General features: G+C 56.1%; 1 protein-coding gene across 4 annotated transcripts in view; it reads left to right on the plus strand.

Annotated features, from left to right (window-relative positions):
- UVSSA (UV stimulated scaffold protein A) overlaps positions 1 to 16,873 on the plus strand; it is a 39,587-nt gene that overhangs the window by 8,736 nt on the left and 13,978 nt on the right. For all 4 annotated transcript variants that reach the window (XM_032253898.1, XM_032253896.1, XM_032253899.1 and 1 more), the window contains exon 8: positions 10,455 to 10,566. In XM_032253898.1, coding sequence (XP_032109789.1) covers positions 10,455 to 10,566 — 112 coding nt within the window. The remainder of the gene's footprint in view (positions 1 to 10,454; positions 10,567 to 16,873) is intronic.

Raw genomic sequence — 16,873 nt, forward strand, 5'->3', positions numbered from 1 at the left:
CCTGTCGTTTTCCCCAGGTCAGTGGCCCTGCATCCTGGATGTGGTGGGCGTGTGCAGCCCCCGGGGGCCAGCAGAGGGCGAGCTTGCTTTTCTTCTTTAAGCCCTGAAATTCTGACTCCGGGAGAATTTATAGTCATGTGGGAGCCCCGTGCCTGGCAGAGTCGCTGGCCCCTCAGAGGCCCGGCTGCTCATGTGGCCGCGTTTGTGGGTGCTGTTCAACACCTCTCTCCATGAGGAAGTACTTTTGGGAGTTTTGATGAAAAGATACTTTCTACAATGAGAAGGGATGCTTTTCTAGGTTTGGGAGGGAGATGGTGAGTGCCATCAGCACATAGGGATCAGGGTGAGCCCACTGCCCACGCCCATCACGCTCAGGCCACAGGGTTGCAGCCACAGGACCAGGCCCTGCACCGGCCCCTGTCACCATTCCCGAATGGGCCTTGTGGAGGCCGCCCACTGGGGTCATGGGGCACTTCCTGAGGCTCACACTGAGCTCCTCTCAAGGTCACTGCCCCATCTCCACTGCATGGGAAAGGCTTGCTTGAGCCTCACACTGAGACCCTGAGCCAGGCACTGCCCCCGTGCCACTGCTGCCACCCTGGACTCGCCTGGCCTGGCTCCTGCAGTCTGTGGATAGTTTTGTCTGAAGGTGGCCAGTGGGCAGCTGGCTTATTGGGTCCACAGAGCAAAGGGGCGGCCGATGGGTTGCGTGGTCTGGGCCCCTCCAGCTGGCACCGTCCTTTTAGTACCAGCAGCGGGGCTGGGGCAGCCAGGTGGCTCTGTTTGGCCTGAGGCTCTGGCATCAGAACCTTCTGGAATGCTTGGTGCTGCCCCTGTCTGCATCCCACAGCTCCACAGCATCTGGGATGGCCCCTGAGCGGGGCTGGCTGGTAGAAGTGAGTCCAGGGCTGCTGCAGCTCGGCCTGCTTGTGTGGGGATGAGGAACTGCCGCTTCCCGGGTCAGGACTCTTTAATGCCACTGCGGACCAGAGACACCTGCAGACTCCTGGCCGTGGCTGACTGGCACCCACAGTTCCACCTCACCCTGGTGGATGTAGACTCCTGTGTGCCAGGGAGACCAGGTGCCCTTCCGTGAGTGTCTGGCTCAGCCTGGCCCCTGGCCTGTGTGAGCTCAGGAGCGCTGGCTTCCCAGACCACTGCAGTGCCAGCCTCTCCTGCCACAGAGCTGCTCAGGGGTGCTGTGTTAAGGGCCTGGTCAGTGGTGGCCAGGGCCTGCAAGACAGGTGTGGGCCGTGCAGGGGGGTGCTAGGCAGGGCACAGCCCCCTGTGGGACCCCACCTGCTGCTGCTCCCACCCACCAGGTCCTGGAGACCCCACTGATGCCGTCAGCTGTCTCTGAGCTTCTCAGTGACTGACATGAACGTCTCCCACCCCACATGGTTGAGCCGTCAGCACTGCCCTCCGCGGCCCGTGATCCCAGCCCTCAGCACACAGGCAGCCACCCTGACCTAGCGCCCAGGGCCTGCTACTATCTCACTGTCCTTCCTCACTCCTGCTGGTCAGGGGCCTGCTCCTGACTCATCTGTGTGCGTCCTCTCGAGATCTGAGCGGTGGCACTCGGCGGGGGGCGTCTTCGGTCAGGACTGACGCACTCGGAGGGCAGCTCTGGGTACTGGTGCAGGGCCCTTCTCCTCCTTCGGCCACATGGTCTGGCCAGCAGACGTGCCCCAGCCATGCTTCAGGGCTGGTGAATGTGCGAGGGCATCTGGCCCTGTGAGGCTGGGTTGAGGATGTCACAGCTCTGGGGGGAAGTGAGGCGCCACGCTGCTCCTTTGTCAGTTGAATGGACACTTTCCAGACCCTTCTCTGCAAAGTGTTTTTTTTAAAGCGCTGCTCTGAAGCCCTTGGAGATTTTGCTCGCGGCAGCTGGAGTGCGAGGAGCTGCCTGGAGATGAAGTGATTGGCGAGCTCGCCTGGCTCAGGTGAGCGATGCTTCCCGGAATAGACGCGGTGCCGCTGCAGTATCTGCCCATCTTTCCCGGCTCCTCTCAGGCCACGGCCGTCCGAGTGGCGTGTGTGCGGCAGGTGGGGCTGGCTGTCGGACGTGGATGTTAATTAGAGCTGTTTTAATTAGAAATTATGAATGAGGTGTTCCTCGTTAATTTTGAATAAAATTTACAGAGGGTTTAAATCACTTCCCTCAGTGTCTCCCCATTTAGCACAGGATTGGCGTCGTTAACTCCGTGTGTAGAACAGGCCACGCTAATTCAATCATGCCTGATTTAAATATTTTTAGAACTTTCAACAAACGTGCAGGAGACGGGAACACGGAACGCTGCTAGCTGCGGGCAGGAGGCAGGAGCCCAGACCAGGGAGGCCCAGCCTGTCCTGTGGCGGCTCCGGCCGGTGCTCGTGCTGAGGTTCTCCTCTCGCAGTCACTGGGAGCAGACGCTGTGTCTTTCCTTTTTAGCGTTTCCCACTTGGTTTCTAGGTAACGCTGTTTTCCTTTCGACACAGATGTTCTGTCTTCAGAAAATACTTAGGCTGATTTCGATATGTGTAGCTGTGCGTTCGGAGTGCCTCTGTGTGGCTTCCCTCGGGGAGCAGGCTGGGGGTGAATTTCCCTGGATGGATGTGCAGCGCCATTTGGTAGATTTAGTGTCCAGTCTTGCCGCGCTGTAGGGCAGGTGTGCTAATCCATGCTGCGTCATTCACTGAGCTAATTGAAATCCTCTGGAAACTTTCACGTTGCTTGCTGCCAAGTTATATAGCTCAGATCACCAATTACTTTGTATTTTGTAATTAACAAAATATTAATTTCCTACCAGCCAGTGAGTTGGAAAAGCGTCTTAAGCATCAGTCTCTTTGGTACCGTCAGCATGGTTTTCTCCTTCCTTTTTCTGGTTATTGGGTTGTTTGTTTACGTGGCTGAGAGATCTGTGTGGGTGTTTGTTTTTGTTCTCGCTGATGTTGAGCCTGATGTGGCAGCCACATGGCTTCACCTGTGGACGCGTCCTCCATTGCTCACATAACCCAAATAGTCACAACTCCGTGGTTTTCTTTCTTTGTTGGCCACCTGCCTGCCTCCTCCAGCGGGCTCACCACCAAAGCTCTGATCTTTGGAGTTGGATGCCAGAAGCATTCTCCTGCTGTCCGATGTTCAGCGGGCTGGGATGGAGCCGATAGGCTCTTGGGGACCCTGTCAGCCCCTGAAATCGAGGCCCCACCTCTCTTCCCTGCTGTGCATGAGGGAAAGTTCTCTGTGATGCTCTGGAGCCACGGGAGTCTGACTTCCTGGAGGTGAAAAGGACAGAAACTGAAAACCCAGGAATGAAATGTGGACCTACCAGGCACAGGCAGGGGAGGAGGGACCTAAATCAGCGCCGTCGGAAAGCCTTGTGCCGCAGTAGGGACGGTAAACAACCTTCCTGGGTGATGGGCCCCTCCATCACGCCGAAGGCCACACCGCTGCGTCCCCGAGGGCTGCCCGCTGCGGGGGAGCAGACACACCGGTTCTCTGGAGTTAGCGCGGGGAGCACTGGGAGAACATCTCAGGCCCAGCCAGGGCCTTGTGCCAGCCCGTCCTCCCACGCTGGTGGCAAAGGCCCCATCTCGGGCTTTTACCGTCTCCCAGTACCTGTCTGCAAACAGAGGGCACTTCCCAGACAAGCCTGGCGCTCCCTGAAATACCTCCCACGCCATGATCCCTTTCGTTTGGAAACAACCCTGATTTTCCACCTCATTTCACAGAGAAGCTGAGCCTGGTCCCAGTCTCCTTGTTGAGGCCTGGCCGCCTGATGAGCGTGGATGTGCCTGACGGCTGCCTGATGAACAGGCTAGCCCACTTCCTGGAGGCTGGCCTTCTGGCCCCTGTGGGCCCTGGGTGCCCTCCCCCTCTCTGAAAAGGTCGGTGGGCAGGGGTCCCTTCCCACACCTGTGAGGCAAGTGTGTGTGAATCACAGGAGCCCTGGAGCCAGGACACATACAGCCTTCATTTTCCCATGCCCAGAGTTTGCTTTCTCTGCGGAGCTGATGGGGGTCAGGGCTACTGGATTTGGAGGTGCCAGACCTTCTAAGAAGTCATTCCGCTCTCCACTGAGGGGGTGTTTACATAAAGTCCATGTGAACCCTGGGGCCTCAGCCGGCTTCCTGAGACTGCATAAAGCATGCCAGCTGAGCAAGACCCAGGCCCACAACCTCTGCTCATAACATCCTGTAGGAGACCCAGGGCAAGCACCAGTTTGGCTGCCTTGGCCCAGTTCCATCCGTCTGGAGGGCAGCACGGACCCAGGACCCCCGGCCTGTATCTGTTCCACAGATGTGTGTCTCCGTCTGGCAGACGGCTCTCAGACCCAGCAGAAATTTTGCCCACAGCCTGGCTCTGGAATCGACCTCTAGGCATCCTGTGGACCTGAGGTCTCTCTCTCTCTCACACCCTGGAAGGCCCCCAGGCCTGTGGCGCTGTGGTCCTGGCACCTGCAGCCGGGACTCAGGACGCAGCCGAGGCCCACTGTGCTGGCTGGCAGCTCCCAAGGGCAGGTCTGTCTGAGCCTCATTCCTGGGAGTGAGTGATCTGGGGTTAGACGAGGATGGGAAGAGGCCTGCAGCTCTGTGTTTTGTGACATTCTTGTAAGAGCGTATTGATGAGTGTAGATATTCTAGTAAAGAGCCCGTCATTCTAAGCAGCAGTGATTTGCCTCAGCATAGTCTCTGGGCTGTGGTTTCAGAGGTGAAGACGCACCCGTGGAGCTGTGTCTGCATCCAGCAGGTTCAGGGCTGCCCGCCAGGTGCCCTTCCTGCATGCTCACTGTGGCCAGCCCCGCGCCGCCCTGCGTCCTCTGAAGGTGCGTCCCTGGCAGGCGAGATGCACATGAGATATTGGCCTGGCCAGGCAATTTGCACGGCCTTCCAGGGAGGGCATTAGCATATAAATAGCAGATGCAATGACGACCATCACAGCTGAGCACGTTTAATTTTTAGTTTATAAGATAGAATGGGTTTTTAAATGCATAGCCATCAAGGCGCTGAAAGACAAATGCAGTTTGGAACTCACTTGTCTGACGAGGCCTTACATCATTTTTTTTTTTAAAAGGGAAACAGACACACATAAAACTGAACAAAAGTGATTTCTTGGGTGAAAAGTAATTGAGACCGCGTACCAAGTTAATTAGATCGTACAAAATTTATTTAATGGCCCCAGCTGTATCTCCCAGCCTGCGTGTGGCAGGCGGACCTGCCCCTTCACACGGGCCTCTTCCCCTCCTTCTCAAATAATTAGTAACCGCGCCACCCTACTTCTGGGAACTGATTGCATTGTATATTTTAGCCATTTTATTGCTTGTTTAATTATGATGATGGAGGCTCATTTTTCTAAATCCTTTTAAGTGTGGGTGAGAATCCGTCTGTATGAAACCGGCAGAGGCCCCGAGTGTCCAGCACGCCTCCCCGCAGAGCCGGGTTCCGTTGGGGGCACGTGTGCACAGCTGGGCGTGGTGCTCCGTGTCGAGGGGTCTGTAGCTTCCACACTGCGGATCCGCCTCGGGAGGCTTCCATGGCCCTGCAGCGGACTTTGTCCATTAGGAAAGGTGCAGCACAGGTCACAGCGCCCTTGGGGGGACGGCCTGCAGGTGACTTGCACCTCCCACGCCCCTGCCTCATCACAGGAAACTCAGCCTCCAGGTCGGGATAAAAGCAGACTGCTCTTGAGAACCATTTCCAAACTTAACCTCATTGCGTGACATCTCCAGTCCCAGCACCGCCATAGGGTGTGTGGTCTCCGTTTCAGGATTTCTGCTCATCCAGAGCCCCCAGTGCCGGTGCCCAGCCCCTCAGACACACGGTGCTGGCCCCTGGCTCATCTGTCCCTGAGCTTGAGGGCCGGTGGCCACTGCCTCTCACCACTTGGTGATGTGACTTCTCAGAGGTGAACTGGATACATGTGGGAACAGGTGGAAGAGATGCTTAGTGTGGGGCCTCACTCTCCCTTTGGGATCCATGCACTTCAAGACCACAGGGAGCTCTGTCCCTGGTGACCACGCTGTTCCTGTCCTCTGAACAGGTCAGTGAACAGCTACATAGCGTCCTGGGCTCACAGCTCCCCACCTTCAGCATCCCCGCCTGTCCCTGGCATTCAGTGTGCCTGGTGCCAGATGTCAGAGGTGACTGCACTGTGGTTTTCAGACACGAGAGTTTGTCTCGTGTGAATTAAAACCTGAGAACAGCAGTTTTCAGCCTTATGTTTAGTTTTAGCAGGGATGTCCCTAAATCCTGAGTTGCTGTGGTTTGAGGGGTCACCACAGCCTCTAAGTAGTTTCAAGCTGAAGTGTGGATAGGGGCTGTGGTGGGCTCTTTCTTGCCCGGGAGAAAGCCCTGGGCCTTCCTGAGAGGCGAAGCCGCTCCTGTGGAACCTGGCCAGTGTGACAGAGGGAGATACTCGGCAGGACCAGGGTGGCCTCATCAGCGCTAATTCAAGAACAAAGGGGAACCCAGGGCTCCAAACTTAAATTACAGAAATGAACCATCTTAGTTGGGGAGAAAGAAGGTATAATTCCTAATAGTTGGCTCAGCAGTTAAGTATTTTTTAGGAAATGAAAATTTGATAAAAGTCCCCGATGAAATTCAAGGGTGCGAGCAATAAGCATAATATTTTTTGAAAATGACCCCCATATTTAAAGTCTGGCACTATATGTTATGCATTGTAGCACCCGGTCCACATCTACCTTTTAGAAAATTAAAACACATAAATTCTGTTTAGTGTTTGATACGCGCTGCACTGGCTGAGAACCGTAATGCCCTGAAACCTTGGGCTGCTTTCCACCTTTCATAAATTCCTGGGCAGATTCTGTACAGAAATAATTTTCAGGTCCGTGGCTTGTTGTTATTCAGACGTGATGGATCGCCGTCATTTGCTCAGCGCGGGAGCTAAGTGCCCCCGTCATTTCCAAAGAGTATAATTGGGACGTTTCACAGGTCAGCGGTGGAGACAGGCTTCCCTTTTGATCAGTGTTAGACTGATAACAAAAATTACAGTTTCCAGTGATTAATGTCTCCTGTGTTTCCCAGATGTATGGCCATGGGCCGCTCCTAAACAAAGTATACTTGGTCTGACGATGCTGGTGTTGGGGCCGCCTCCCGACAGGGTGCTGGGGCCTGGGCCCTGTGGCCTCCTGTGGCTTGGCTCCATGGGGCCTGACTCCTTGGAGACTGGTTCCATGGGGGCTGGCTGGGTGGGGCCTGGCTCTTTGTGGCCTGGCTGCTTGGGGCCTGGTTCCGTGTGTCCTGGCTTTGTGTGGCCGGCTCCATGTGGCTTGATTCCATGTGGCCTGGCTCTGAGGGGGCTGGCTCCCTGTGTCCTGGCTCCATGGGGGCTGGTTGCGTGGGCCATGGTTCCGTGTGGCCTGGCTCCATGGGGGCTGGCTGCATGGGGCCTGGTTCTGTGTGGCCTGGCTCTATGGGGCCTGGCTCTGTGTGGCCTGGCTCCACGGGGGCTAGCTCCATGTGGCCTGGTTCCATGTGGCCTGGCTCCATGGGGACTAGTTCTGTGTGACCTGGCTCCATGGAGGCTGGCTCCGTGTGGCCTGGCTCCGTGTGGCCTGGCTCCGTGTGGCCTGGTTCTGTGGGGGGGGCTGGTTCCATGGGGGCTGGCTCCATTGGGCTAGTTTCGTGTGGCCTGGCTTTGTGACTGGCTCCATGTGGCTTGATTCCATGTGGCCTGGCTCTGTGGGGGCCCACTCTCTGTGGCCTGACTCTGTGTAAGCTGGCTCCATGTGGCTGGCTCCTTGTGGCCTGGTTCCATGTGGCCTGGCTGCGTGGGGCCTGGTTCCATGTGGTCTGGTACTGTGGGGCCTGGCTCTATGGGGGCTAGCTCTGGCCTGGTTCCGTATGGCTTGGTTCCATGTGGCCTGGCTCCATGGGGGCTGGCTTCATGTGGCTTGATTCCATGTGGCCTGGTTCCATGGGGGCTAGTTCCATGTGGCCTGGCTCCATGGGGGCTGGCTCCATTTGGCCTGGCTATGTGAGGCCCGGCCCCATGGGGCCTGGTTCTGTGGAGGGCTGGCTCCATGGGGCTGGTTCCATGTGGCCTGGCTTCGTGGGACTGGCTCCATGTGGTTTGATTCCATGTGGCCTGGCTCTGTGTCCTGGCTTTGTGGGAGCTGGTGCTCCATGGGGCCTGGTTCCATGTGGCCTGGATCTGTGTGGCCTGGCTCTGTGGGGGCTGGCTGCATGAGGCCTGTTTCCATGTGGTCTGGTTTTGTGTGGCCTGGCTCTGTGGGGGCTAGCTCCGTGTGGCTTAATTCCATGTGGCCTAGCTCCATGGGGGTTGGCTCTGTGGGGGCTGGCTTCATGTGGCCTGGCTCCTTGGAGCCTGGTTCAGTGGGACCTGGTTCCGTGGGGAGTGGCTCCGTGGGGCCTGTTACAGTGGGGGCTGGCTCCGTGGGGCTGGCTCTGTGGGGGCTGGCTGTGGAGCCGTGGTCCCCTGCTTACTTGGGCTTCATTTCTGGTGAACATGTGGGCTCTTGCCCTGAGGATCAGGCTCTTCTTAGTTGTCCTTCCTCCCTTCAGGAAACACAGCTGGGATTGTGGGTGCTTTGAGGTGTTGCTGCTGGGAATGCTTTTTAGAAATGACACTGTGTGTCAGAGTGATTCCATTTCCCAGTTTTCCTCTTATAAACCCTTTAAAGTTCCCCCTGTTGGTATTCCTCCAACAGCGATTTCCCTTCCAGGACATTTCTCTCAGCTGTGCTGTGGGGCTGTGGGAATGCAGGCGCCTTCACCCTGGGGGCACCTCCACCCCCAGGGACACCTCCACCCAGAGACACGTCCACCCCCACCACCGAGGGACACCTCCAACCCGGAGGCACCTCCACCCCCACTACCCAGGGACATTTTCACCCAGGGACACCTCCAACACACCACCCAGGGACACCTCCACCCGGGGCACCTCCACCCCACCACCCAGGGACACCTCCACCCGGGGCACCTCCACCCCATGACCCAGGGACACCTCCACCCGGGGCATCTCCACCTGGGGACATCTCTATCCTGGCCACGCTGGGGGCATGACCTTCAGCTGCTCCTAGTAGCCCTGCTAGCTTGTCTCCTGGCATGAGGGAGCTGAAGGCGAGGAAGGACCACCCTGCTGTGCTGAGCCCACACAGCACCCCCTCTGTTGGTAGCAGAACGCCAAGCTGCCTTGTGGCCTTAACGGCCAAGACAAATTGGGGAGGTGCCTGCCAACCTGCCGCCTGCCGTGCAATAAAGTTTCCACTTTATAAACTGTTCCTGGGAGGCCTGGCTCTGGGAGCCAGCCCCCATGGAGGGGGTATTTATGGTGGGTGAGCTGTAGGCGGGGCTCTCAGGGAAGGATGGTATGGCCTGGGGTTTGCTTGCCAGCTCCCACACCCCGTCTTGGGCTGTGGTGGGGCCAGTGAGAAGGTGAGGCGGAAAAGAGCCTGCGCACGGCCACTTTGGAGCACGTGAGCAGAGCAGGCAGTGCCCTCTGTGTGGCCGTGTTACTGAGCAGTGGGCTCGCTGCCCAGTGCACACGGAAGCCAACACTACAGTACCAGCTTTTGGGAATAGAAAAAGGTTATCACAGGGCAGGCAGCAGGTTGGCAGCGCCTCCCTGATTTGTCTTGGCCCTGTTACGGCCACAAGGCAGCTTGGCATTCTGCTACCAACAGAGGGGGTCCGTTACAGCTGCGGCCATGGTCTCTTGTGCCACAGCCCTACTGTGTGGAGGGGCCACTGTCTCCCTCTGGCTTGATGAGATGCATCACTACACAGGTCCCTGCCTCTGACCACCGAGTTGGGTGGAAGAAGGGGCAGAGTGCGCTCAAGGAACTGGTTTCTCAGGGGAAAAAGAAAGCAAGCCTTCCTTCCGTTCTCTAGCTCCTCAATGGGAGGAGGGAAGCGGGGGTGACACGAGGGCTCTCAGACTCAGTGAGGGATCCCCCCTCAGCAACCCTGGCAGAGAAGTGACCTTGTTAAAAGGAAATAGAGGTGGTTTTCATGACAAATCCTCAAGGACAGAATGTTCCAGAAATACCTGTCCCTTCCTGTTGTCTGACATGCTGTGGTCACACCAGCACCACGGGAGAACCCTGTGTGGGGAGCTGGCCCCGGCCTGTTGCCTCAGAGCAAATGCACCTGCTCCACCTGGCGGGAGGATGAGTCCCATAGGCCAGGGTCCATTCAAGGACAGCAGCTCCCACAGCGACCTGGGGAGTGAGCCAGGGAGGGTTATGGTTGGTGGTTTCAACATAGACTCTAAACAGCCCCCAGTATAGGGCAGTGCAGAGGTGGTGTAATTTGGGGGAACAAGAACAGCCTTGGAGACGACCTTAAATGCAGTCCAGCTGTGGCTGATGCTGGAGTCCTAACCCGGAGAAAAAGCTCCACAACGAATGGGACTCTCCAGGGCCCTGCCTTCTGAGAGCTGTGTTCATACACAGGGTCTGGGGGTTGATTTGTACTGGGGCGTTTTTCCACAGACTGAATCCCTGGGGGATGGGGAGGAAGACGAGGACGATGAGGACTTTGTGGAGGTGCCTGAGAAGGAGGGGTATGAGCCCCACATCCCTGACCACCTGCGGCCTGAGTATGGTGAGCAGTGGGCCCCATTGGGGGTGCCTGGGTGGAGGGTCCCCCACTCAGGATGTGAGTCCTTGCGGCCAGGCCCTCAGGGGCAGGTCTTGTGTCACTGCTGCTTTGGTTTGAAATGGTGCTTTTCCTGCATGTGTTCATAGCCACGAGGCTGAGAAGTTACGTGCAGGCCTTTCCTTCGGTGCTCTGGCTCTGTCTCAGGCCTGGGGCCCTCCCTGCAGCCTGCCCCGAGGTGGGCTCCCTCTCCTCTGGTCCTGCTGGTCATCCTTTGCCAGGCAGGCACTCAGGTGCCCAGGTCTGGGGCATCGGCCACCATCCTACCATTGGTTCCTGTGTGGGGAGGCCCCAGCACACATGCCTGCCCTGAGGACACAAAGGGCAGGTCCTGACCCCTACCCCTGTGCCATCAGCAGCCCTGCTTAGGAACAGAAAGGGTGGACTCCTTGGACTTGAGGTTTGTGGGGTGTGATTCCTGCAGTTACAGGAGCCGTGGCTGGCAGGTGGGAGGGGCTGCCACCCTGTGCCCTCCAGGCTCCCCTCCCTGCTTAGGGGGGTCACAAGCACAGGTGTCCTCAACATTGGTGATGCCACAAACTCGGATCTGGGCCCAGGGCTGCTGTGCGCTCCACAAGGCGCTTCTCAGGGAGCACTTGGAGGGCGCAGGGTGCAGCTGCCACTGCCTGTACCATCAAGGGTGGAGGTTTTTCAAAGATACCTCCCAGAGCCACGTTCCATTCCATACCCAGGATTGTGGCCCTCCGGGGAGGGTGGGACCCAGGTGGGTCTGCTCTTGAAGTTCCCCGAGAGGCCGCACAGTAGAGTTTGCTTTGAATGGAAGCAAATGAAAACAAGACCCTTAGCTTTTGTATGAAATAGACAAGTTGGTTTGAATCAGAGTCTATAAGAAGAGATGTAAATTTGTTAAGAGAATTTAGATGATGAGGCAACTCATGTGTGAAGATATGACCCATTAAGAGTGTCATGCCAAATTAGCACAACCAGGCTTCTAATGACCTTCCATTTGTATGGTCCTGTTTACTGGGACCTGCTGGCTGGGAAGGCTGAGCTCCTGGGGTCCGTGTGAGCTTGAGGGTCTGGAAGAAGGCCTCAGACACCTGAGCCCGGCCAGGACCTTTCCCTGGGTACCACGTGGCCTGGCGCATTCTGGACCGTGGTCCCATGCTGCCTCTCCAGGGGTTCCAGCCAGGCAGGTAGAGGAACTGCATGCCTCTTCTGGCCACTGACCTCACAGCTTCAGACTCTTTCCCCCCGCCGAGCTGCAGCCCCAGCTGTGCCCTCACTCAGCCTGCCCTGCCGCCACCGCATACACTCCCTTCTGCCAACACCAGCCTCCACCTGAAATGGTCTTTCTGCTGACTTCTTACCTCCGGTAGGGGTCCCCACGCCTGACAGGAGGCACCTGGGGATGCCTAAGCATGTGTTTGTGTGCCACAATCTCCTTCCTGGCTCTCGGCCACCCTCAGGTGGCCCGGGCTGTGGGCCCAGCCTGGGAGTGCTGTGAAAGCACAGTGGTGTCTCCTCCTGGAGGTGCTGCAGCCGGGGCCCAGGCAGCCGTCTAATAGGTGCAGGTCTGCCCTGACCTGGCCTGCTGGATGCCTCATCTCCCGGACTGCTCCTGGGCATCTTCAGTGTCTGGCAGCTGGCACTGACTCTTGGCCTGTAGTGTCCCTGGCATTTCGTGGCCCTGGGCCTCTGCATAGGCCTGTTACAATGGCTTGGGAGCCCTTTCAGCAGAAGTCACACATCTGGGACAGATTGGTAGAAAGCTACACTTTCCCTGAAACCTGACTTGTGGCTCTAAATGATCTGAAGCAAGGCCAGAAGCAAATGCAAATGTGGTGACACTCCAAAGAACAGAGCAATCTCCTTTCATCAGAAGAGCTGAGGCCCCCTTTAGCCTGTGGCCAAACACGATGACAGTGCTCACTCGTCACCAGGCCTGGCCGTCCCTCCCCACTGGATCCCGGGGGTCCTGAGCCCATCGACAACAGCGTCCAGCCAAGGGGGCCGTAGCCCCTGCCAGGTTTACTGGGACACCTGCTCTGACACAGCCCTGCTGTGGGTACCGCGAGCCTCACGGGGTCACAGGTAGGCACTGGGTGTGGCAGTTCCAGCCAAGCCTTACCTGTGGGCTGTCCAGCCTGACCCTGGTTGGGACAGATGTGTCTCCTCCAGATGTGTCTCCAGCTCAGGCCCCAGGTTCAGCAGAGCAGAGATGAGCTGCCCCTGCTAGGACAGTCCTGATCCAGCGAAGTGTGCACAGCTGGTACACTGGCCTCTGATTCTCATTGTGCAGCTGCAGGTCTCCCAGCACCCTCTTCTGCTGACTCCAAGCTCCTCCGCAGCATTGCGGCCGCCCCCTTCCTCTCAGGCCCCGTGTGCCCTGGTGGAGATGAGGGTGCCTTTGAAGCTGGAGGCCCTGTCACAGCCTCAACCAAGACAGGAAGAGGCCCTGGTAGTTTTATTGCCACTGATTCACTTCTTGATGTGGGAAGGCTGACCACATTCTTCCCTCAGCCTTGAAGGTACCATGCCGATGGCCCCTGTGGGCCTGGGCTGGTACCCCAGCCAGCACTGCTGGGGGTAGCCTGGGTGTGAGCGTGCGGCTCCGGCTATGCCAGCCCCAGGCATGGGCTGGAGGGTCCAAAGGAGGGGCAGGCCCTGGCGACAGAGCTGCCTTCTGTGGTGCACAGCGGGCACGCCCAGTCCCCCTCAGCTTCACACCTGGGGGCCCAAGGAGTGCCAGAGGCTGGGGGCAGGCAGAGGGGCCAGCTCAGTTCATAACACTAGTTTATATTCTGTCGCTGTTTTTTCAATTAAATGTGGGTGAATCTGAAGTAGTCAGATTTAGTCTAAATCCACACCACGGAGGAAACCCATGCTCTTTTTCTTTCTCATTTCTTTCTCTGAATTTTCACTGAGGGGCTTTTATCTTCCCCTTAATCCTACCATTTCTGTCAGGACATAATCTCTCTCTCAAATTTACATTTTAATTACAAGGCCAGCTGAACTAGGTAAAATCAATAATGTCAGCGCTGGGCAGCCCGCTTGGGCGCGGGGCCCCCTGCCTCTCCATTTCCTGCCATCGATTTCCCTCCACTGTCTGCTTTAGTGCTTCAGGCAAATAGGTGCCACTTGGTCAATTTAAACAAAAAAGGGGATTTGGACATTTTTATGATTCTTTCTAAAAGCGGCCGTGGGAGTGAAGTTGAGCCGAGATACTGGACTCAAGTTAGCCGCCGTGCGGGCAGGGCAGGCGCCAGGCTCGGCGGTGACGTGTGGCCTCCAGTTTTTCCAGGAGTCATTCTTCTTCCCGCAAATGTGTGCTCTCGGTGCCTGAGGAATGCTGTCTGCTTTTTGGGGTTTTACTTTGAAAGTATGTCAGTGAGATTGATTTTCTACGCGATGTGTGAGTGGGAGTGTTTTTAGTGCCCTGAGTATTTACCCTGCTTTAACACGCTTACCCATCTTTTTAATGGTTTAAAACAACAAATCGATGAAAAATATATTTCATTCTTGTAACTCTTAGGAATTCTCATATTGATCTTTTGGCTGTGATTGTATCTAAATGTCATATTGTTCACTTATCAGTCTTGCCTCCCTCACTGTTTGCGTGCATGTGTATGTGCATGTATGTGTGTGCGGGTGTGTGCACATATGCATGTGGGTGTGCATACGTGTGCACGTGTGTACTGGCAGCCTGTATCTGTGTCATGTGCATTGCCGGAATACGGAGGGGGCACTGGGCAGGTTTTGGGAGCAGAACCTGGGATGTGGCGGCAGGCACTGGGGCAGAGCAGGGGCTGCCCCAGGTGCACGTCTCCAGGGGCGGGAGGTCTGGCCCCGTCACCCGCCCTGCGTGACTCTGTCTGATGCCCTCCATTTTCAGCCCCTGGGAACCCAGGAAATGGGAGCAGCCCCACAGGCATGCAGCAGTGCATGGCTTAGGGGAGTTCCTGTGCAGGGTAGGCACCTTCTGTGAAGGGCCAGGGCATAGTCTCTTTGGCTTCGGTGGCCACACGAGGCCTTGTCTCCAGGCATAGATGATGGGTGTGACTGTGTGCCAGTCACACTCTATCATGAAAACAGGCAGGGCCTGGACTTGGCCCACAGCCACAGGCTGGCGAGCCCTGCAGACATTCAGATGGGATGCGGCGTTTCTGTGTAGTGTCAGGCTGACTCTGCCTAGAGCACCAGTGGCTCAAGTCAGAGGTGGCTTCAGACTCCCGAATTCTGTGAGCCCTTTCAGAGAGGCAGCTTTTTTCCCTCCTCTGCAACTCAGGGACGGGGTTGGGTGGGTCACCTCCTCGGTTTACGGGATGCTTGTCATGGGCCTGAGCAGGGCCCTTTGTCCTCAGCTTTCCTGGGAAGCTCCTGCCCTAGGCAGCCTTGCAGTACCCCAGGTTCTCACGCCACCTCATCCTCCTCCCAGCTCTTCTCTCCAAACAGAATATTCCTGGCTGTGCAGCTTGGTAAGTGGAGGCACCGTGGGTGTCCTCAGAAAGCTTGCTGTGAGCACACATATGTTCAGTGACAGCATGCTTGTAAGTACGTGTGTGTGTGCGTGTGTGTGTGTTCTCAGTAAGCCTGCATATACGGAAAGTCCGAATGTTCTTCAGTCGGCACATGTGTGTTCAGTGAGAATGTGTAAGTATGAGTGTGTGTGTGTTCTCAGCCTGCACAAACAGAAGGCCTGCACGCACTGCAGTGAGCACACCCATGTTCAGTGAGAGCGTGTCTGTGCGTGGACCTGTGTGTGTGCAATACATCATACCTACCTCAGTTTCCAGGCATCTGAGCGCTGTTTTTGACACTCTGTCTGTGGTCTCAGGACACTGTCTGGGCAGTGCAGATTCTTGGGAGGTGACTGAGGCCCCCTGTTGACTTTGGACTTGGTTTTCTTTTGTCAGTTCTGCATGTGTGTTAGAGAAGGACTTCTTGGATATTGTGTTACTCCATTTTCATGCTGCTGATAAAGACATACCTGAGACTGGGCAATTTACAAAAGAGGTTTAATAAACTTAATGGTTAAACATGGCTGGGGAGGCCTCACAATCATGGCGGAAGGCAAGAAGGAGCAAGTCACATCTTCTATGGATGGCAGCAGGCAGTGAGAGGGCTTGTGCAGAGAATCGCCCACTTTAAGACCACTGGATCTCGTCAGACTCATTCACTGTCATGAGACTAGCACGGAAACCGTCGGGTCTCGTGAGACCCGCCCGCCATCAGGAGAACAGCACAGGAGTGACCCACTCCCATGATTTAGTTATCTCTGACCTGCTCCTTCCCACGACGTGGGAATTATGGGAGCTACAAGATGAGATTTGGGTGGGGACACAGAGCCAGCCTGTATCAGATAAGAGGTCTCACAGCGTCTCTTAGTTGGTGGTTTTGACTGTGCTGTGCAAACCACCCATGATATGGCTCCTTCTCTGCCTAACAGCCACTTCCCAAGAGGGTTTGCTGAAGTTCCCACAGTCATGGGTACCCAGTTCTCCCTGGAGCCCTCAGCATCGCTGCTTATGTTTTGAGACTGCATTTGTAAGTTACATGTCTGTTTGTGTATATTACACCTTCCGGCATTCCTTCTTTTACCCTCCCGTTTTTTATTTTAAAGTCCGGTTTTTCTAGGACCCACCTGTGGCCCCCTCTGTCCTTTGGTGGTTTTCCTCGTAAATCTTTCTTTGTCCCTTTATTTTCAACCTGTCTCTAACCATTGTATTGAGTCTTGTTTAGACAGCACATTGCCAGAGACGTCCACTCCTGAGTCTGCCCTTTTGCTAATTTGAATCTGTGCAGTTAACGGTTGTTTCGAAGGCTTCGGAAGACACACCCAGCGGCGTGGCAGGTCCATCCATCTGTCCGTCCATTTTCTCTCCGACTGGCTTCCATTGTTGGCCTCTCATTTCTTCTTTCTCTCACCGTTTATGTGCCCAGTTCTGCTGGTTTTTATTCTTCAGATGGTCACTTCTTGTGGAAAGGGTTTACATGCATAGGTACCATTTACTATTTGCTTTTATAGTTTCTTTGTGTCTATACTATTTTCTGCACAAGACAAATCACCTAACACCCTCTCCCCACGTGGAGCCTCCTTCCACCCCATCACATAGGATCAGCCAGAACCAACTTAATTCGGGTTGATATGAACACTTGGGTTTGGGATAGGGCCAGTCAAGAGTAACCTTGACAAAGTCATGTGCTCAGTGTTCTTCCCGCATCTCAGGGCGCTCACCTCCGGTGTCTCAGGGCGCTCAGCTCCGGTGTCTCAGGGCATCTCAGGGCGCTC

This window comes from Sapajus apella, unplaced genomic scaffold (assembly GCF_009761245.1).
Source record: "Sapajus apella isolate SASKATOON/1434 unplaced genomic scaffold, GSC_monkey_1.0 scaffold85, whole genome shotgun sequence".
Lineage (NCBI taxonomy): Eukaryota > Metazoa > Chordata > Mammalia > Primates > Cebidae > Sapajus > Sapajus apella.